General features: G+C 44.0%; 10 protein-coding genes across 10 annotated transcripts; 7 read left to right on the top strand and 3 right to left on the bottom strand.

Moving 5' to 3' along the window:
* Positions 1-944: 944 nt before the first annotated feature.
* On the top strand, positions 945-1946 carry PUMCH_002160 (uncharacterized protein; the record flags this gene model as incomplete). Its single annotated transcript, XM_063021178.1, has 1 exon — positions 945-1946. One exon carries the CDS (start codon positions 945-947, stop codon positions 1944-1946), a length of 1002 nt encoding a protein of 333 aa, XP_062877248.1.
* A 625-nt stretch (positions 1947-2571) lies between these two features.
* On the top strand, positions 2572-5199 carry PUMCH_002159 (uncharacterized protein; the record flags this gene model as incomplete). Its single annotated transcript, XM_063021177.1, has 1 exon — positions 2572-5199. One exon carries the CDS (start codon positions 2572-2574, stop codon positions 5197-5199), a length of 2628 nt encoding a protein of 875 aa, XP_062877247.1.
* A 551-nt stretch (positions 5200-5750) lies between these two features.
* Positions 5751-9155, top strand: PUMCH_002158 (uncharacterized protein; the record flags this gene model as incomplete). The annotated part of the gene is made up of 1 exon (XM_063021176.1): positions 5751-9155. The coding sequence occupies one exon, from the start codon at positions 5751-5753 to the stop codon at positions 9153-9155; it is 3405 nt and encodes a 1134-aa protein (XP_062877246.1).
* A 150-nt stretch (positions 9156-9305) lies between these two features.
* On the bottom strand, positions 9306-9755 carry PUMCH_002157 (uncharacterized protein; the record flags this gene model as incomplete). Its single annotated transcript, XM_063021175.1, has 1 exon — positions 9306-9755. The coding sequence occupies one exon, from the start codon at positions 9753-9755 to the stop codon at positions 9306-9308; it is 450 nt and encodes a 149-aa protein (XP_062877245.1).
* A 145-nt stretch (positions 9756-9900) lies between these two features.
* On the top strand, positions 9901-10704 carry PUMCH_002156 (uncharacterized protein; the record flags this gene model as incomplete). Its single annotated transcript, XM_063021174.1, has 1 exon — positions 9901-10704. One exon carries the CDS (start codon positions 9901-9903, stop codon positions 10702-10704), a length of 804 nt encoding a protein of 267 aa, XP_062877244.1.
* A 704-nt stretch (positions 10705-11408) lies between these two features.
* On the bottom strand, positions 11409-12656 carry PUMCH_002155 (uncharacterized protein; the record flags this gene model as incomplete). The annotated part of the gene is made up of 1 exon (XM_063021173.1): positions 11409-12656. The coding sequence occupies one exon, from the start codon at positions 12654-12656 to the stop codon at positions 11409-11411; it is 1248 nt and encodes a 415-aa protein (XP_062877243.1).
* A 364-nt stretch (positions 12657-13020) lies between these two features.
* Positions 13021-14826, top strand: PUMCH_002154 (uncharacterized protein; the record flags this gene model as incomplete). The annotated part of the gene is made up of 1 exon (XM_063021172.1): positions 13021-14826. The coding sequence occupies one exon, from the start codon at positions 13021-13023 to the stop codon at positions 14824-14826; it is 1806 nt and encodes a 601-aa protein (XP_062877242.1).
* A 343-nt stretch (positions 14827-15169) lies between these two features.
* On the top strand, positions 15170-16090 carry PUMCH_002153 (uncharacterized protein; the record flags this gene model as incomplete). Its single annotated transcript, XM_063021171.1, has 1 exon — positions 15170-16090. The coding sequence occupies one exon, from the start codon at positions 15170-15172 to the stop codon at positions 16088-16090; it is 921 nt and encodes a 306-aa protein (XP_062877241.1).
* Positions 16091-16338: 248 nt separating this feature from the next.
* On the top strand, positions 16339-18318 carry PUMCH_002152 (uncharacterized protein; the record flags this gene model as incomplete). Its single annotated transcript, XM_063021170.1, has 1 exon — positions 16339-18318. One exon carries the CDS (start codon positions 16339-16341, stop codon positions 18316-18318), a length of 1980 nt encoding a protein of 659 aa, XP_062877240.1.
* A 146-nt stretch (positions 18319-18464) lies between these two features.
* On the bottom strand, positions 18465-20393 carry PUMCH_002151 (uncharacterized protein; the record flags this gene model as incomplete). The annotated part of the gene is made up of 1 exon (XM_063021169.1): positions 18465-20393. The coding sequence occupies one exon, from the start codon at positions 20391-20393 to the stop codon at positions 18465-18467; it is 1929 nt and encodes a 642-aa protein (XP_062877239.1).
* Positions 20394-20401: the final 8 nt, after the last annotated feature.

The raw sequence follows: 20401 nt of genomic DNA, 5'->3' as shown, positions 1-20401 counted from the left end.
TGTGCAGGGTTGTGACGCAGATGATTCCCTTGAGATAATTTAGATCAAGTCGTCAAGTCGTCAAGTCGTCAATTTCTCTTCGTGAAAGGTCAATGGTCAGGGAATCCTTACCAGTCACCTTGAACCTGTACCATATTGACGTTTTCTGCTACTCAAGAAAAATAATCTTGGTCCAAATATTGGCGCCGCACTGCCTCTACACCATTTTAATGCAAAGTATTGATTTCGTGCAAGAGTAGCTACCGTGAGTTTAATTCTCATAACCAGCTCATTAATAGACCCCAATAAGGAATACCACCGCTAATTGCCGTTATGCAACGGCTCGCTTAACCTCAGTGTATCGAGGACTCCAGCCGCACTCACTAAGATGAAGTTAATTGATCCACTCAACATTTGCCATGAAATCAATTCATGCTTTACCTCGACAAACCGCCATACTTCTATTGTTTAACCAAAAAGCTTGTACGCATCGACTCTCAGTATTAGCGCCTGAATGTATAGCGTCTAACTTGGCCCCCCAACGATCAACCACATGCAGGCCGTGAACTTTAATACTGTCTCTATTCAGAGAAAAAAGGGGTCAAAATCAATGGTGCTGAGAGTTAAAGAAAACCAATGGAGCTGATAAAAGACCATAAGAAAGAAGAACCGAAAGTGCCCATCTAAAATATATCATGTTACTTCAATGAAGCCAATCGAGCTCGCATCGGCTTTCTCTCCCACATCCCGCACCTCTACCTATGCGGCTTTATCCTGTTTGCACCCACGTTTTAGGAACGGCACTGGAATATGCATAACCTCAGCCGGAACAACCCTAATTAGTTTATGCTCTGACAAAGCTTAAAACATGTGTGCCCGGAGTGATTCGAGCTCGTAAAGCATATATAAGTAGCGATGTCTGTCCCCCAATTGAGCTGTTCAACCAGCAAAAACAACCTCTAGTTATGAAGTTCTCCTCCATTGTCTGTGCTCTCACAGCTGCTGTCTCTGTTATCGCTGCTCCAGTCTCTTCTGGTAGCAACAACACCAACAAGACCATTTTGCTTACCAATGACGATGGTTGGGCTTCCACCAACATCCGTGCCACTTACAAGAACTTGAAGAATGCCGGTTACGAGGTCATCATGGTCGCTCCAGTCTCTCAAAGATCTGGTTTCGGAGGTCAATTCCTCTTGCCAACCACCAAGAACTTGACCACTGGTGGTGAGTTCAACTACCCACCAGCTGGTTCTCCATCTTGGGACCACGAGAAGGACGACATGAACATCTGGTACTTCAACGGTACCCCATCCTCCTGTGTTGCCTTCGCTTTGAACTACATTATGCCAAAATACTACAACAACAAGACCGTCGACTTGGTTGTCTCCGGTCCTAACGAGGGTACCAACATGTCTCCAGGTTTGTACACCTTGTCCGGAACCATGGGTGCTACTTACAGTGCTGTTAACAGAGGTATCCCAGCTATCGCTTTCTCTGGCTCCAACTCCAACAACTCTTTCTACAAGGATGACGTCTCTAAGGAGAACGACAAGACCTTCACCCCTAACATCTTGGCCAAGAAGGTTGTTCAATTGGTCGATGCTTTGTTCGCTTCTTACCACAACCACCCTAACATGTTGCCAGTTACCACCGGTCTCAACGTTAACTTCGGCCCAGTCGGTGCTGACTGCATGGACCCAGAGTACGTTTTCACTCGTTTGGACGGTCCTGACTCTATGACTCCATCTTTGGCCATGAACCAGACCACCGGCTTGCCAGTCTGGTCATTTGGTTACTACCCCGCTACTTTCACTTGTGTCTTTGGTGACTGCGACTTGCCATCCGAGGCTTGGCTCATCACCGAGAAGACTTGTAAGGCTTCTGTCTCTCTCTTCTCCATTGACTACGACGCTGACTACAAGCAGGCTTCCCGTGTCCAAAGTTACTTGGCTCCAGTCTTGAACTAAGCCGACTCTAGATACCTATTTTTCTTCTCTCGCCTTATTTAGATAAACATTCGTCAATAAAAGTTCTTTATTTCAGGTCATTGGATAGGCTCGTATTAGTGCTTTTTGCAGCCAATACTTGGTTGCATGCAGGCGCCTCAGAATACGGAAGTGTAACTACGTGACAGACAGCATTACCTGCACTCGATCTTTCCGACCAAACCAGCACCTTTCAGTGCAAGGAAATGATTTAAAAAAAAAACGGTTTATTACATGCAGAGTTTCCATTTTGACTCTAATTTATTGACTCTTCTGCCAGGATCGTATTTGTACCCCTTTCACGCGCGTCAGACCCTACACATCGCCATCACATTAGACTTGCTATCTTCGCAACGGCACATACAAGTATCAAGCATTTTCAGGCCACCAACTGAACTCTTAGAGCAGAAACAAATAAACCTCCACCCCAGGAGCAAAGCTTTCCATACCAAAGCAAGGGCATTCACGACGCTCCCCAATTGTCGCCGTTGCTAGACATACCCCAGAATTTACCTGACATTAGTACAGGCGACCGCTACACCGCTGGCATCCCGTACTTGTAAGCTTGGGTTCTATAGAGTAGATACATTCATCTTTTGCATTATAAATGTCGCATTTGCATACACCCGGCTCTAGTTCTGCTTCTAATGACAACAGGCGAGCCTCATATCAGGAGTTACCACCTCAATTGGCAGCCAACAAAGCAGAAATGAGACGCCATTCGAAACTCCTGGCACAAAGTGGCCGAATTGATCCAAACAAGTCGACCGAGCTGCTCAAGCTGGAGTCCAATGGGCTTATTTCGTCACTCCTCTCAGTGGCACAGAATGCGGCCACTATCATCGGGAAACTGGACAAATCCTCTGAAACTCTCCAACTGGGCTCCAATCTGTCGAAAAAATTAGACTTTTCCATAGGGGCACCAACAAGACGTCCTTTGGCACCCAACCTGCCTTCAGTGTTGACCATCACAGGAGCAGAGCTAGACGCCACACTCTCTGCCCATTCCAATCCTCAAGAGGGTGCAGACTCTCTATCGAAGAGGCAATCGAGTCTCTTGGCTTCGAATGTGCATTTTGAGCCTCTTAACCATAGCCCCATCAATACCTTGGGCAATGGAGACTTATCTCTTCTCCATTTCGAAAAGAAACAGCCACTTGAAAGAGCAAAGCTTCCAGATCATAAATCTGCAACTACAGAGGCAATCACGTCTACTACAGATGACACATTAAACAGAAAACCTACAGTCACATCGAACAAAAAGGTTTCCCGTCGAAAATCAATAGCGTCTTCGACTGACGATGCCAAAGTTTCCATGGAATCAAGCGACATTGATAAGCAATCAGTCCATTCGACTTCGCTGCTGTTTGACGACGATGAAGGTTCCGGTGAGTCCGAGAACGCATTCGGTGCCACCAAGAAGAAGGCTCAGGAATTCAAATCGGTGTTCAAAACAATTCCTCCACAGGAAAAATTAGTCGCTACATTTTCGTGTGCTCTTTCGAAAGAAATACTCGTTCAAGGCAAATTCTATCTTTCTCAAAATTATATCTGTTTCAACTCCAATATTCTTGGTTGGGTGACAAACTTGGTTATACCGTTACAGGAGGTGATCCAAATTGAGAAGAAATCTACAGTTCTAGTCTTTCCAAATGGTATGGTAATCACGACTCTTCATCAAAAGTATGTCTTTGCCACATTTCACGCTCGAGACGCTGTATTTGATTTGATCACGAAAGTCTGGAAGAAGTCTTTGCAAAATGACAGAGCCGTCAAAAAAGCACCTAAAAAGAAGCAAAGAATAACCTCGAGGGCAAATTCAAACAGGAAGCTGGTTACGGAGACTTCCGAATGGTCTGATGACGAGGGTTTGTTTAGCGATCCAGACGATGATCTTAATCTGCTTCCTCTGTCTGATTTATCTTCTGATGATGATAATGACAATGTAATGACCCGTAATCTTGCTAAGAAAAAAACCAAAACTATCAAGAGCGACGAAGTCAGTGACCACGAGAGTCATACACTGGACTTTGAGGTCGATGTAGATGCAGAAGGTTCCTCCATTGACACCGAAGACTTACCGAAGCGCAGTAAGAAGGGAGCTGATTCTTCTTTTAAAGGCTTCTCCAACCCTGGCCCGGCCAAACACTCGCCGACTTCCTTTGAACACCAGAAAAGCAACAGCGATGTACACATCATTGACCAAAAATTCAACGCTCCATTGGGAGTCGTTTTCAGCATGCTATATGGTCCTGACAATTCATTTTACGTGAAGAGTTTAGAAGCTCAAAAGAATTTCGACATCTCGAAAGAAAAGATCACAGAACTATCAAATGAGCAAAAGGATAGGGTATATTCTTACACGAAGCCGCTTTCTGGACCAATTGGCCCGAAGCAGACAAAATGTAATATCACTGAATCTTTGGAAACCTGTGACTTTGATTCATATTGTGAGGTATTACAGATTACCCAGACACCAGATGTTCCACTGGGAAATTCCTTCAAGATCAAAACTGTGCTGTACTTTACGTGGGCAGAGAATAATTCCACGAAAATGACCGTCTATACGAGTATTGAGTGGAGTGCCAAGTCTTGGATCAAAGGTGCAATTGAAAAAGGCAGTATCGATGGACAAAAGCAGTCCATGAAGGCTTTATCACAATCAATAACAGATGCATTAGCATCCAGTGAGTCGAGCTCTCTGGGTCACAAAAAGAAACGCCGTCTGGCAACGGCGAACAACATTCCCCAGGTGGATCACAAAGAAGAGGTCACAGAAGAAAACGCTCCTTCAACTTTATTAGATGTCATTTTGCAGCTCATGGAAAAAATTGGAGCGCTGTTGGGGGTAAATGTTCCGATGCTAAGTACAACAGCATTGGGAGGTGTGGTACTCTTACTCATTTCCCTCCTTTACACTTCTCTTCTCATGTGGATGACAAGAGGTAAACCTGGAGTAGTATTGGGACGGGGGGCTGGGTCCAATATGATCGAGATTAATGGCAGGCCATTCAATCTCGTGCCCACCGCAGAGACTTATTTGAGCGATAGTGAGACTCGCAAAGAAATTGAAAGTAAGATGTGGGATTGGATAATCTCACGCACTGGCGGAGATCTGAATGTGTCGAAGAAAATGAATCGGATTGATCTTCCCGGTAGTGACCAAGCTGGCTTTGAGGAGATCGTTGGTTTGACACGGAAGCGTCTTGATGAGGTTTATTTCAATTTACTATGATTCACCGCATGACTCTATGATTCTACCCATAAAACTTCACTTGTATGCATGGCAAGAACTTTTAAAGATTCTCACAATACGATATTTATGTTCAATATATTCGAGTTTGGTTTTAAGTTTAGTTTTCCATCATGATATACACTTGAAGCATGTGAGATTGTCCCTCCGCTGTCTGCGTCTCTTTTTACTATTGTTAGAACACAAGTCAAAATTTTTCAAGCAAAATTTAGTCAGAAAAAACCAACCGTCTTGAGAATGCGTCAAACCACATCCCGACAATTGGCACCTTCTCAAACTGAAAATGCCTGTCAAATGTTGGCTGGTCGGTATATTAGCATGTCTCACATTCTCCTGCATGTGCAATGCCAGTATCTCCTGAAAAGATCCTCCAATATACCTATTCTCATATTCACATCCAATATTTGATTTGAATTTATTCCTTTTTGTTGAGTCGGCAGGACCCTCTCATTCACCTACTATACATATCGGTCTTCCTATTGGCTGTTATCTCACTCGCATTACACACAACACAACCTAACGCAAATCGTAGCATGGCACCACGAAATCTACGAGCAATGCTCTCGCTAATAGTGGCATTTGTACTCTTCACACTAGTTTCATCAGTACATGTTCAGGAGTCTCAAATAGATAGAAGAGAAGTTGCACAAGAGCCACGCAGAGGTGAATACTTGAACAGAAATATCTCGCCTTTGGAATCGAGGTCGCTTTCAGAATGGCGCTTGGAGAACATTTTACTTGTCAGTGATATCGATGGAAACTTGCACGGTTTGGATCGTGCGACTGGGTCTTCTATATGGGAACTTCCTATTGAAGATCCATTGGTTAGAGTTCACAGAGAGAAAGAGGGAAACGAAACATCTGAGCATTCAAATGTGGTTTGGATAGTAGAACCCTCCAAGGATGGGCTTCTCTACTACTTCACACCCGAATTCGGGTTGAACAGACTACCCACCTCGATCAAGAACCTAGTAATGGAATCGCCGTTCTCCTTGAGTGGTGACGACAAAATCTACACCGGGTCCAGAAAAACATCTTTGTATTCCATAAATGTGCGCACAGGTCAAATAAAGAACCAATTCGGTCAATCGGATGATGATAATTGTCCGGTGCCAAATGTCTATAAGACACCCCACCACGACAGCGCGAGAGGCTCTGACGAGACAGTCATGATTGGCAAGTCCACCTATGAGCTTTCAATACACTCCAAATTGGATTCCAGCGTGGTATGGAACCTCACCTTCTCTCAATGGGGCCCCAACAACATCGACGCAGACCTTATCATGCAAAACACACAATCGCGCGACAATCTATATTTCACGCCATTTTTTGACAAGTCTCTTCTTGCAATAAACAAGGTTCTTGGCACACCATCCTGGATTGGACGCCTACTGTCATTGGCTGTTGATGTTTTTGATGTCTACAGTCATGGCGGCGACGAGTTTGCCGCTATACCACATCCTTTAAACTTGTTAAATGAGTTGCAGGCAACTGAGTACGAGAAAAGTCAAAATCTATGTTTCATCAACAAAACAGCCAGTGGAACCGAATGGTTCGCTATGAGCTTCAGAAACTTCCCCGCGCTCGTCAAACTGGCTCCAACGTCCCCCTATCTTTCTGCACTTCGAAAGCATAATCGTGGTTTCTACGATGATTCTGACATTGACAAGCTTAAGAGGACGAATGTGCTTGACGACACGGCGGAGTTCTATTTCAGTGGTGTTCATGAGATCTTTGATTTAGATTCTGGAAATCTGTATCAACCTGTGGCTCGATTCAAGCCGACAAAACGAATTGGGGATGGCAACGATATCAACTTACCCCCACTGGCCGCAACAGACACGAAAAACATCCCCAGCCTAATAAGTGGTATCTTTTTTGCTGACGATAAAAAAGGACTTGCGACAGTTGATAGGAATCAGCCAAAAGATCTCAATTCGAACCCAGCAAGTTTTTACACGAATTTACCCATCCGCTACGAAACTCATACTGCTTTCGACGATCTACACAGACATGAGCCAGTATCACTTTTGCGCAGAGTTTCTGAAGATCTTCTTGTCATGTCAATTTTAGTAGGCGCTCTACTCGGCTTCAGAAAAATCAGTCACTGGGCAAAATCCCGTAATTCGAGACAACATAAGAGTGAAAAGATCTCTCTCATATCTCCGACATCAAATGAAGTCGAAATTCAAGAAAAAATTGATAAACCTTTGCCGCTGGTTCCTGAACCTATCTCTTCCCTGAGCCCCGCAGACTCTGGGTCAAGCACACTAGTGGAAGATGATAATCAAATTCGAGATAAACCACGCAAAAAGGTAGATTTTGTTTCGCCAGGAGAGGCAGAGAAGGATGAACAGGATTCTGAAAATGGTCTTGAAACAGATGACGAGACAGAATCTCAGGTGGCAATCACGAAGAAAAAAAGGAAAAGAGGCAGTCGCGGAGGTAAGAGAAGTAACAAAGTAAAAAGAAACGCAACCAAAGATGATGATGAAGAATATGCGATAGCAAATGGCGGCGGGGATGATACCGAAGAGTTGCCCGCACAACCATCCCTCTTGAGAGTATCTCCGAAGGTTGTTGGGCCAAGAATGAAGCTACTGGTCAACAGTAATCTCATCATTTCGAAGGAAATTTTGGGAGTGGGGTCTCACGGAACTATCGTTTACAAAGGGACGTTTGAAAACAGACCAGTTGCTGTAAAGCAAATGCTTGACAATTTCTACCACCTTGCAGACCATGAGGTGCGACTTCTCCAAGAAAGTGATGATCACCCCAATGTCATTCGCTACTTTTGCTCGCAGTCAAGTGACACTGGCAATTTCTTGTATATTGCTTTGGAATTATGTGTCTGCTCTTTAGCTGAACTCGTGGAAAAACCAGATGCATATCCCGAGCCATTACGCTTGAAAGATAGACTGCGTAACGATGTTCTTCTTCAGCTAGTCAATGGTCTTCATTACTTGCATTCTCTCAAAATTGTTCACCGTGATCTCAAACCGCAGAATATCTTAGTGGGCGAGCCTTCAAACCGCCAAAAACAAGAGAATGATTCAACTGTCAGACTATTGATTTCGGATTTCGGTCTTTGCAAAAAGCTCGACGCAGACCAGTCTTCATTTAGAGCCACAACAAACCATGCAGCGTCTGGAACAATGGGCTGGAGAGCTCCAGAATTACTTTTACTGCATGACTTGCACGAGATATCACCCCAAGCGTTCACATCCACGCATTCCGAACAATCTTCGATGGGCGGCGAATCCTCTGAAAACAATGGCCAAGGAAAGAGGCTCACAAAAGCAATTGACATCTTTTCTCTTGGATGTGTATTCTACTACATATTATCTGGCGGTGGGCATCCATTTGGAGATAGATACCTTCGGGAAGGTAACATCATTTGTGGAAAATATGACTTGAGTCATATGCCGACCTTTTGTCCTGACGATCATGTCGAGGCGCATGATCTCATCAAATCCATGATTGGGTTTAGCCCAAATCAACGTCCAAATACTGCTCAAATTCTAAAGCATCCATATTTTTGGTCAACCAAGAAGAAAATGGAGTTTTTACTCAAGGTCAGTGATAGGTTTGAATCAGAGCGCCGAGACCCTCCCTCAGCGTTGCTTCTCAAACTTGAAGAGATCGGCCCCAAGATTCATGGGGGAGACTGGCTAGCAAAGTTTGACGAAGATTTCATCAATAACTTGGGGAAGTACAGAAAGTACTCGACTGCCAAACTCATGGATTTGTTGAGAGCATTCAGAAACAAACTCCACCATTTTAACGACATGCCACCAGAACTCCAATCTCAGATGAGTCCGGTTCCGCAAGGCTTTTATCAGTACTTCAACAGGAAGTTTCCCAACTTACTCATGGAGGTACATGGCATGATTAGAAACACACTACAAGATGAATTTGTATTCGAGGAGTTTTTATGATTTCGCCTTAAACCTAGTATATATATTAATGCATTACGCACATCTTTGTGCTCCACAACAGGAACTCGTATGTATTACTCACGTCTAACACCTTTCCTGAAGGTAATTAATAGTGAGCCGAGTATTTGATTTAGTGCACAGCTTCAGCCTTCAAAATTTTGTGTGCTTTCCTTTAAAGTTTGCCGAGCTGATAGCAGGAGACTTCAAGCTGTCAGGAGCGGCCAGGCCCCCCGTCGTGCCCAAGGTGTTCTGGAGAAACTCGGCTGTCTTTTTATTAGACGCATCTACCTGGGATTTCTTGTTTTCTAGCTGTTGCTTCACCTCTTCGAGTCTCTTCATCGACTGTTGTGTGCGTGCAAGCTCCGATCTGATAGGATGGCTCTCAGTTTTTATACCCGACGTATTTAAAAGCGCGAAAAGAACAGAATCGGTAATGTATAACAATTCGTTGTACGCCTTGGCCTTCTCCTCTGGTGTCGAGCACTTTGCTAGCGTTTCTTCTAATGAGGTTTCCAAGTAGGGTTGCAAAGCCTCTTCCAAATTCTCGATACTAGCATCGAGATTGTCGACAAGAGTGTTTATAGTGTTTGAATTTTCCATCCTCGATGTATTCTATTTTTTCTATTGTTGATAGTGCGACAGCTAGAGAATCTGAGCACTGAGTAGTACCGAAGCTGATGTGCGATGCTCATCGCGAACAACCCCATACTCCAACTTCACATAGGCCAAGATCCACACATCAGTCATGGCTCGTACCAATCGTGAAATCCTTACAGGAGGCAGTAAATATCGTCAAAAACAAGCCAAAAAATACGGAGTCGAGGAGGTTGTGTTCAACAAAGATGAGAGACAAGAGTACTTGACTGGATTCCACAAAAGAAAGGTGGAAAGACAGAAAAAGGCCAAGTCATTTTACGAAGAGCAGGAACGTTTGGCAAAAATCGAAGAACGTAAAAAGGCCCGTGAAGAAAGACAGAAAGAGTTCGAGGACAAAATCAAGGAGCTAGATACGGTGAAGGAATTACGATTGGGAAAGTCCCATCTTGACGGCGACAACGAGGAAGACCAACATTCTGATGCCAATGAGGAGAAGACCAGTTGGAACGGCTTTGATTCCGCTTCAGAAGATGGTGAAGACAATAAAAGAGAAGGTAAGGAGGAAGAAGAAGAAGAAGAGACAGAAGAGCCCTTGAAGGGAATTCTTCATACGAAGCATGTCTACAAGATTGATGACCCGCGTGTCTTGGGAGATGCGGTCGTAGATGAGGAAACCACTGTTTCCGTTGATTCTGTGGAGAATCCATACATGGTGAAGGCTGGTGTATCTTTGGTAGAAATCGCTAAGGCGAACCACGTAAACCTACAGAAGTCAGAGGAGGTCTTGGAGAAGTCTATTGACAGAGCTAAGAAGTATGCTGTTATTTGTGGTGTTGACAAGTCTAAACCAAAGCAAAAGAAGAAGAAGTTCAGATATTTGACTAAGGGAGAGAGAAGGGAAAATAACAGAAAGGCCAAGTTGAGCAAGATGAAGAGCAGAAACCGTGATTAATGGTACTGACGGCTCCTGATAGACTTGGGTTGCATCTGTATTTGACCCGATACTCTAAATAAGAAACCCTTCTCTCGATAGAGGACACAAAATGTGCCTGGCCCAAAAAATTTCTTTTCTAGCTTCGCTTTCAAATGCTCGAATCATTTTGGTCAGCTTTGTAGCACCATGTTCGCCACGTCATCTTATAGATGCGGTAGAAAGGAATGGGATCTCGAACCGTCCCCAAAAGCGAACAAATCGTTCGAGTATGTACGAACATTGCGCCAATGACTCCCCAAGCAAATACCTACAATGCAGAATCTATTTGGAACAGCAGTCTCTTATTGCTAAGTAGCCACCTGAATGATTTTGGCTTATCGTTGTCCAAACCTTAGCAGATGCACTATATAAAGAGTCCTCTTAGAAAACTTGGAATGATGAGCACATTTGAAATAAAGATTAGGTTACACTGAATTGAGGTTTGAGTCGTATTTCTCTTCTTGAGCCGTCTGTAGTATTTGTGATTCCCTTTTTCTCACGAAATACTCCAACACCAAAAGGGAGCACTCCATGCAAACTTTTTGAGAACAGAAATCAAGAGGATCTCGAATTCAGTATTTTACTCATAATACTATCTTCACTTCTCGTAGTGAAGTCGATGGGGCTCAAATTCAGCAGCGTTAACTTTTCATGAAGTACAAAGTGCTCTTGGCCATCCTAATTCATAGGTTAAAAGCTTGCCTCCAATAATTCTCATGACCAAATTTTTTCAAGACTTTGTAAGCATCGTCATCATCATTGGTGTACATCGGTGACCACTTTTTGAATGAAAAGTCCAAGACTTCACCTTCCCACACTTCCACGCACCCATTATCAATAGTTTCTTGTGTAGCCAGTTTATCCCACTTTATTCTATTCATCATCAATTTCTTGAAAAAGCGTATGCTCTTGGCCCCTCCTTCCACGATCACTAAACAAAAGCGCGGATTAATTAGAGCCATGCCGAATAAACCCAACTGTTTGGCGTTCATGTCGACTTTGTAAAATTGCTGGCCATCAGACAATGTTTTGACTTTATAAACAGTGGTCATTAAACCTTTCAGTAGGTCCCTTTCCTGCGATTCCTTGACTTGTTCGAGTTTTTGTTCTCGAGTTGGTTTCCGCGCTTCGTTCTCAGCCATGTGTTTATCATATCGGTCTTGGATTTCCTGGCGTACTCTTCTCTCCACACCGGTGGGATCCTTGATAGCCTCGTCTGTTAAAACGTTCATCAAATTGGCCAACTTAACTTTAGGAGGTGGAGGTGGATCAAGTCCCAATTTGATGCGGTCTTGCTTTTCTTTGTGCTTGATTTGGCGCTCATTTCGACGCTTCCGGCGCATCTCGTCTTTCGTGAGGTAGATCTTCTGTTCCACAGGGCCATCACTCGGTGGTGGTATCGCGACAGGGTGCTGAACGTAGACTGAAACCAAAGCCTGTTCGTCGTCAAGAAAGAATTCTTTTTTCTTGTCGTAGAACTCGCGGTACAGTCGGGTTCGTAGATACGGAACATCCCACCATTCTACAAGAGGTGGAAAACTCAGCTTAAAACAATTTTCCTGAGTATTTATGTTTGGGAGCACCCCTTTCTCAAGCAATTCTTCCTGTTTTTTTGCAACCTGTAGCTGTTCAGCTTCCTTCGCCCTAATTTCATCAGCTTCTGCGATGAATTTTCCTTTTGGATTGAGCTGCAATGGCCTGTGGCGACTACTACCAATTGTTATGTTTGTTTGGTCAATATAGGGATTAGCACCAGGAGCACCATTGAAACTGAGTCCATTTGATTTCAGGTAGTTCGTGGACTGGGTTCCTGATTGTTGAAGCAACGGATGTAGTTCTACATTGAGACCTCCTCCAATTTTGGCCTCTTTTCGCAGCTCGTCAGGGCGAGATTCAGAGGTTCTTTTCTTACCAATCGACTCAGAGACCATTCCTGTTGTGTTTGAGATGAGTGTATCAAGATAAATAGACCTCAAGGTAGTTGGAAAGAGTATTTCTCTGATTCAAGTTGCTCCTGGCTATTTTTCAACAAACAGAAATTCGAAATTTACTTGGTTTGGCATAAAAATTAAATGCGCAGAGAGAGAATGCAAATACAAGATCAATTGGTGTTTCTGTGAGGTGCTACATGTAGCATCTGGGGTATTTACCTTTTAATTACTGTTCACCTTACACGCCCCCTATAAAAAATACCCTTTTGAACCTATTTTATAATCCATAAACTTAAATCTTATAAAATAAATCCAGATATTCTCCCAACGCTTCTCCGCAAACCAATGATACTTGCCCTGAAACATGTCTCTGGATCAAAGCAATTTGAACCTCAATGAACTCTTCGTAACATGGCTCTCCGAAGAGGTAGAAGCCCTCGCATCAAAGAGATCCAGGATGTTCCATGCTTACAAAAAAGCTGCTGACAGATTGAGCGCATATCCGGAACAGATCACCACTCCCAAACAGTTGAAGAGCGTGTCATTTGTGGGAGAAAAGATATTTCTTATACTCTGCTCGCGTCTCCAGAAGCACTGCGAACAGAATTCGGTAGATATTCCGGCCCTGTTTGGGAATTATGTATCACTCACCAGAAATGAGAAGAGGCCATTGCAGTTGGATGAAGAGAAGGCGAAAAAGACAAGACGCACAAACAAATGGATCCCGAAAAGGCGTTCTGGTGGCTGGGCCATCCTCGTAGCTCTTTGTAAAAATCAGCATGTGTCTGGCTTGTGCAAAGAAGATCTAATAGCGGCGGCTACGCCATACTGCGATGGATCGTTCACTTCAAATCCTGCTGCGCGAGATTTTTACTCAGCGTGGGATAGCATTAAAACGCTTCTCAATCGTGAATACGTCTATTGCCGTGGAAGACCGAAGATCTATCTGATTACAGAGACTGGACTTCAGATGGCTCAAGGAATACTTCTCCAAGAGGGCCTAGATTTTGAGACGAACCTGCCAGAGAGACCCGAAATATCATATGACAATGGAGTGAGGTTGACTCCCGAGTCTGTCACTGGCAACAGCCTTTTTGTCAAAGAGACGGAATCAACGCCCTTGTCTGAACTGATCTTATCTAGTCCTCTCTCACAAAGAACTCAATTAACAGTCACAAACTCCCTGAAGAACTCAGAAATTGGCTCATCAGTCCGAAAATCACTAACTATAGCACACGATGCAGATAAGAAGTATTTTGGAGGAGTGAAGTATGATATCTGGTGTCCTGAGGATTATGAAATCATACTTCTCATGGATAATAGAGAAGTCAGATCACAAACAGAAAGAGACTATTTTCACACACGAATAGTTGCAAATGGCGTTAATTGTGATACTCGTAGCTTGTCTGTTGGTGATGTTCTCTGGATAGCTCGGCACAAAACAACAGGCTTAGAAGTTGTACTCAACTATGTCTGCGAGAGAAAAAGATTGGATGACTTGGCAATGTCTATTAGAGATGGCAGATTTACCGAGCAAAAGTCTCGTCTAAAAAACTCTGGTTTGAAAAATATCTACTACCTAGTGGAAGAAGGAGGATTAGGAGATCTTCAACGTATTGCCGGCATGAAGCAGGCTATTGAAACATCAATTTCGATGGTCATTACCAATTCCAAATTCCATTTGAATCGATTCAAACGCACAGATGATACCATTGAGTGGCTTCAATGTATGACATCAATATTGAAGACACGGTATCAGGGTTTGAGATTAATAGTTCTCAAGCCTGATTGTGTGAATACAAGAGACGACTACATTTCGATGCTTCAGAGGTTTCGGGCCAAATTCGAAGACAGGCCCTCTTACGAATGTGTGCATAAGTTTTCATTGTATCAAGCCACGATGACAAAGACAACCATGATGACGGTAAAAGAAATATTCATTCTTATGCTTCTACTGATAAGGGGGATGTCATTGGAAAAGGCCATCGTTTTACAAAACCATTTCAAGGTACCACGGAACCTTATAGAATATTTCCTTGAATTTGGAGCTGGAAAAACGGAGGTTGAGAAAGGGGTTCTCATATTCGATTTGTTCAAAGATGAGATTGGGAGCAAGAAATTCACAAAGCCTCTTCTGATCGCTGTTTATGATACATGGGGGCGAGAGTGATTCGACACCAATTGGTGAAGTGCATGCTACGCATAAATGAAAGAGAAATTCCGACCACTGCTTCAAATCGTATGAATTAAATGAAAAATTGTACTCCCTGTAAGTTTCGATAATGCCAGTTGTTGGAGTTAGCCTTAATACACGCTTTGACAAAAACAAATAAAAGAATCCATCATTCAATCAAAGATTGATAAGTTAAAAAAAAAAAACCGAGAGGAAAAAAAAGTATTTTCCTCCAGAATCTCATGTCAAGCTCCACTCGGTGTATCTCAAACCACCATAGGTCTACTGTGCAAACCAAAAATTTTCATTGAAGTGTAGTCCTACTCAAACATCCAACACCATGCGTTCCACAGCCGTGAACCTCAGTAAAAAAACACTCAAGCACGGTGGAAAGTCGGGTGTTCTACCAGAGGTCAGACCGATCTTCAAGAGAAACCCCATCTTACCTCCGTTGGAACAAGAGTCTGCCAAGGAAGCCAATATCGAACAAGGTTACGCTGAGGGTGTGCCCGTTCCAAAACGTAAAGGCTTCAAAATCACTCGTCAACCAAAAAAGGCTGAAGTTGTCCCAGTCGAGCAGAGACTCAAGAAGATCTTGGAATACAATGCTCCTCCACAAAACATGAATGAATTGAGTCCCAAGGAGCGTTGGGAAGCCCAAAAGAAACAGATCAGAATGGAACACTTGAAAGATGCATACCTCACAGAATCCAAGAGAATAGAAAAGCTTGAGCTGCTCAAAGCTCAGAAGATCGAGGCTGACGCCAAGTTGGCCGAGGAACAAGTCTATGAGGAGTCTGAGGCCACCAAGTTGACTCTTCCTACTATTGACTCATATCTTAAAGGATCGCTTATGAGACACAGAACTCCCGAAGAGAAGGCCATCGTAGAAGAGCAGAGAATCTTGAACCGTAAAACCATGGAATTGCAAGTCAAGGAGGCCAAGGCCAACGAATTGTTGGAGTTGTACCATGCTGCAGAGAACTTCATCACCACTCCTGAAGAGTTGGACGCTGCTATTACCGATGCCTTCGAGAACAAGATTGGCCGCTTCGAGAGCTCGGAGCGTTTGGCTGAGGACAAATTGTTCGGATACTTCACCTCGTTCTCCGACTCCCGTGCCAACGAGCGTCTCGTGAGAGATGTTGTCTTCGGCGAGATCAACGGCAAGCCTGGTCTTGCGACTGTCACTGACACCTTGAGTGGAGAGACAGAGAAGTACTCCAGAGCCGCCGAGAGCAAGCTAAATAACCGTTCTTAAACATGTACATAGGAATAGCACCGCAAATAAAGTGTTTTCAATTGAAATTTCACTTCGTTCGTAAGTTGACTACAAAGCGCCTGAACCTTTGATATCAAAACCACGTATTATATATCCCGAAACCCAGAGAAGACTAAATTGCGTATCTGTGTCAATTATTAGTTCTCTTTCAAATATAAATCCCAATTTTCAAATTCTCATTTGTCAAATTCTCCTCTCCGCTATTACTTCCTTTCCTGCTTCTGAGGATGTCTCACCCACATCTCCCTACTAGTACCCTAACTACTACTTTCAGAATCCACACAAACATGTCCAACTACGGCGCCCCTGCGCCAAAAGTAGTCACAACGTACCTGTCGATATTCAACCAGACACACCAGAAGCGATTGCGATATGTCAACCGAGTGATTTTCCTCGTTGCGGCGCTTGCATCGGTCCTTCTAAGACTTCCCTTCAAGAACTCCAGATGGAGCGTGCTCATGTTTCTCTACCAGCTCCTGCTTTTGGCCATCGCTCTCCTTCTCGTCAAGTTTTCCCGTAATGCGAACTCTGTAGTTGAGTATCTGCGAGCCAAGACCATGGCGGATCAGGTTCGGACCAGTGTAGTGTCTCGTCTGTTCCTCATCACTAGTGGGTACTACCTCGCCTCTGCAGCGCTCTTTTTCGGTGCGTACATTCTGCAGCTTCCGCTCTTGGGCCAGTATTATGTGCTCAGCAAGGAGTTCCGGAAGTTGCCGGCGGTCAATGACCAGTGGGTCTACTTCTGGTTCCATGGTGCTGTATGTGCCGCTGCCTACGCTTGCCAACAACTCATACTACAGAGAAACAGGCTCCGATTCAAATATGGAGTCTCTTCGGTTAAACCTAGAACAGTCATGTTTGTGAACGGCCCCGTCATCGTAGGAACTTCGTTGCTCTTCACTGGAATCATGGCTGTGGCTTGTCCCCTTCTCTACATCTGGTCTAGGTCTGTGATTTACAAGCTCAATTGGCTCACTTTCACTCTTCTCTCGCTCGACTCAAACATGCCTCCGCGCCACATCGGAGTCAGTAATCTCCTTTCCGTATCTTTTGCTTCATTTGTGCTATTCCTTACGTGGGAGTTCATCAATCACGTTTATGAAACTTACGCTACCGTCGGCTGTCTTGACGGCAAGCGTCTCATTAGTAGCCAAAGCACAACGCCGGCTGAAACATTACTTCTGGGGCTTCGAGATGTATCTGAAGCGAACCAATTGGCTCGCTTGACTGCATTCCAAGAGCTCGCTTTCATCGCATCAAACGACAGTCCTGAAAGCTTGGAGGCTCGTAAGTCTATCTATTCAATTGGCACAGCTAGTCGTCCAATCTGGCTAGCATTCCTAGATGAATGCTCACTTGTCATTGACGAGTCGAATTTGAGAATAAATTTCAGAACGAAGGAGGACCTAGAAGCATTGAAAAACCTTGATATATCTACAAGCGATGAAATGAATGATGATAAGAACAAGGATTCTCTGATTTTCGGAAATTCCACACAGCCTAAATCACCTTCAGCTTCCACTCAGTCTATACCTGACAATGGCGGAAAGAATGAGATCAAGGCCGAAACAGCATCTAAAGTTAAGGAATCCAATTCCAAAAGCAGTTTTGCTTCATATTTCAGTGCGATTAAGAAGCATGCTTGGAACTTCATGTACGAGAAAAACAAAAGTCCTACGAAAGCTTTACCTCTTACCCAAGTCATGAAAAACATCTCTCTCCGAAAACAAATGATTTTAGAATCTCAGTATGGAGTGTTTTTCCGCACAACTTTACAGCGCGATGCAGAATCTAGAGTACTTAACCCTGTGAACTGTGGCAATGCTATTGTGTCGCTATCTGGAATTCTTCTCCATGCTGTCGAGGAAGATCGCTCTGATGTTGTTACAGATCAACATATCAGCGAAGTTTTCAACTTGCTAGAGCGTCCTATTCGATCTTGTACAAACTACATCAACGTAACACCAGCATCTGTCTACTTGTCAGAGTCTCAAAGAAAATCTACTACAGAGAGATCACACCTGGTAATAGCACTGCTCCATGACATAGCTATGCGTGAGTACGTGAATCTTTGCATTAAGTACAATTTTAAGCTCAATGATCTCCTGTTGACACCAAAGGCTTTCAAATTGGCTAAGTGGGTCATTGATGCATCCATTGCCCAGCAACTGCAACAGAAGCAGCAGCAAATCTCGAGTTTTATTTGAGCAGTCCTTGTCTCCACATTATTGGCAATGACCTTCTTTCAAGCCAAATACTGTTGTAGATTTACATTAATATATTGTATCAGAAACCCTAACCTAATCCTTAGCATATTATAAGATGTACACTTTACATACATTGAAGTTCACGTTTAGTTCTGGTCCATTCCAGAGCTAGAATTATGAGCATCATCTTTATAACTGTTCGGAGGAATGTTATCAAGCAAAACTGGCTTGATGACTTCCTCGTCAAATTTAGTAAACCATTTAGCATGTTCCTCCGCGCTGAGGAATGCATTCAAAACTCCCATTGAATTGTTGTTGCTGTATGGCGAGTTGATTGCGGCTGCTGAATGGCTTGAAACAAGGTCATCTACATCACTACCATTCGAGCCTTCGTCGTCGAGGGCTGCTAAGTCCGTCTGGGAGTTGGGCAAAGATCCTGAAGACTTTCCATACGGCGACATTGGTGCTGCCGTATTGCCTCTGTTGGAAGAGCCAGCGTTTCTGTATGGGCCCACGTTCGGGGCATTCCGTCTATTGCCCATTAGGTTGACGCTAGGCGTTCCTACTGTCAATTTTGGGGCCTCAATGTCAAACTCGTAATCTGAGTCCTCGTTTTCATCAACACATCCAACCTTGATGCCTAGTATTTCGAGCATAGACGCGGTCGTACCACCAAAAAAGATGACTGTGAGAACCACGACAACCAACACAGTGGCTAGCAATGTTGATTTAGCCTCACCTTGGAGACCAAGCGCTAAGGCAACACCGACTGCACCTCTCAAACCAGCCCAGAATATCATCATTTGGTATGAATGCGAAATTTCATCAGGACTAGATGAGGTAAGGCCACCAGACATGGCAATATTGCGGCTGAATCTGTCATGTTTGGTATGGTATAACCAGTTGAGAAGACGAGAAAGAGGAAAAACAGAACACCAACGAGCGATACAGATCAGAATAAATGTAACAATAATAAGTAAGGGCTTGAACACAAGCTCCACTTCAGTGAAAAGCGACAAACCCAAGTAGATGAAAATGAAGTTCTCGCTTAGCTGAGCCAAGAATTGGAAGATGTATTTTGTCGCAATCTGGGTACGGCGCGACATGTTGTAATAAGCGTAATGCTTCAAGGTGATTCCGCAGAAAAGCAAAGATACGATACCCGACATGTGCGCACCGTTGGAAAAGAAGTAAGATTGGTAGGCGATAAGCAAGACCAAGCACGTCTCGATTTGGGGGTATCTTCTGATGTGAGAGTGCTTCAACATAAGTGCCACCAAAATTCCAATGGTGATACCAATGATGGTCGAGATTGTGAAAGTCATCAAAAACAAGCCGATACCCTCGAACATAGAGGAGAATCTAACAGGCTTGCCATGGAACTGTTGACATGTTTCAAACATAACAATAGAAATGGCATCATTGAGAAGCGACTCGCCGAAAATAATGGTGTACAACTTCGGGTCGACCTTGTAAGCATTGAAGATCGACAAAATGGTGACTGGGTCCGTGGCTGAAAGAGTAGCGCCAACGGCCAAGGCATCCACCCACTCCAAATTGACGTCGTCGAACCCGAGAGCCGTCCATACATACAAAATAGTGCCTAGGACCAACGCAGAAATAAATGTACCGGGGATAGCGAAGGTCAAAATCGAGCCAATGTTGCGGAAGAAATTGGCCTGGTGAAGCTCGTATCCCGAATTAAGAATAATGGGCGGCAACAATATATTGAAGAAGTAGCCGGACTTGAACTTCACCGCATCTTGAATGTAGTGCCCAGGCGCTACCCGAATCACCAACCCCACCACCATTCCGTAGAAAATCGACAACACTGTTTCGTGGATGGCCTTGATGCGTCGTTGCTGTAGATAATACGAAGACCATAAAGCCGAGCAGAGCAACGACAAAAGAATAAAGAGAGCCCACGACGAGAACATTTCCTCGGTGACAGGATCACCCTCCAAGTCATCAGCACCGTCGGGAAACTGCTCATCGGCAGCAGCTACAGCCCGCTTGAGGAGAGCGGGCACGTGCCGTATAGCTGTTTCCAAGATTGCACCTGCAACGTCTCCCATTGTGTGTT

The sequence above is a fragment of the Australozyma saopauloensis genome, chromosome 2 (genome assembly GCF_035610405.1).
Source record: "Australozyma saopauloensis chromosome 2, complete sequence".
NCBI lineage: Eukaryota > Fungi > Ascomycota > Pichiomycetes > Serinales > Metschnikowiaceae > Australozyma > Australozyma saopauloensis.
The sequence above is the reverse complement of the archived record's forward strand: the minus strand, read 5'-3'. Positions and strand labels throughout refer to the sequence as shown.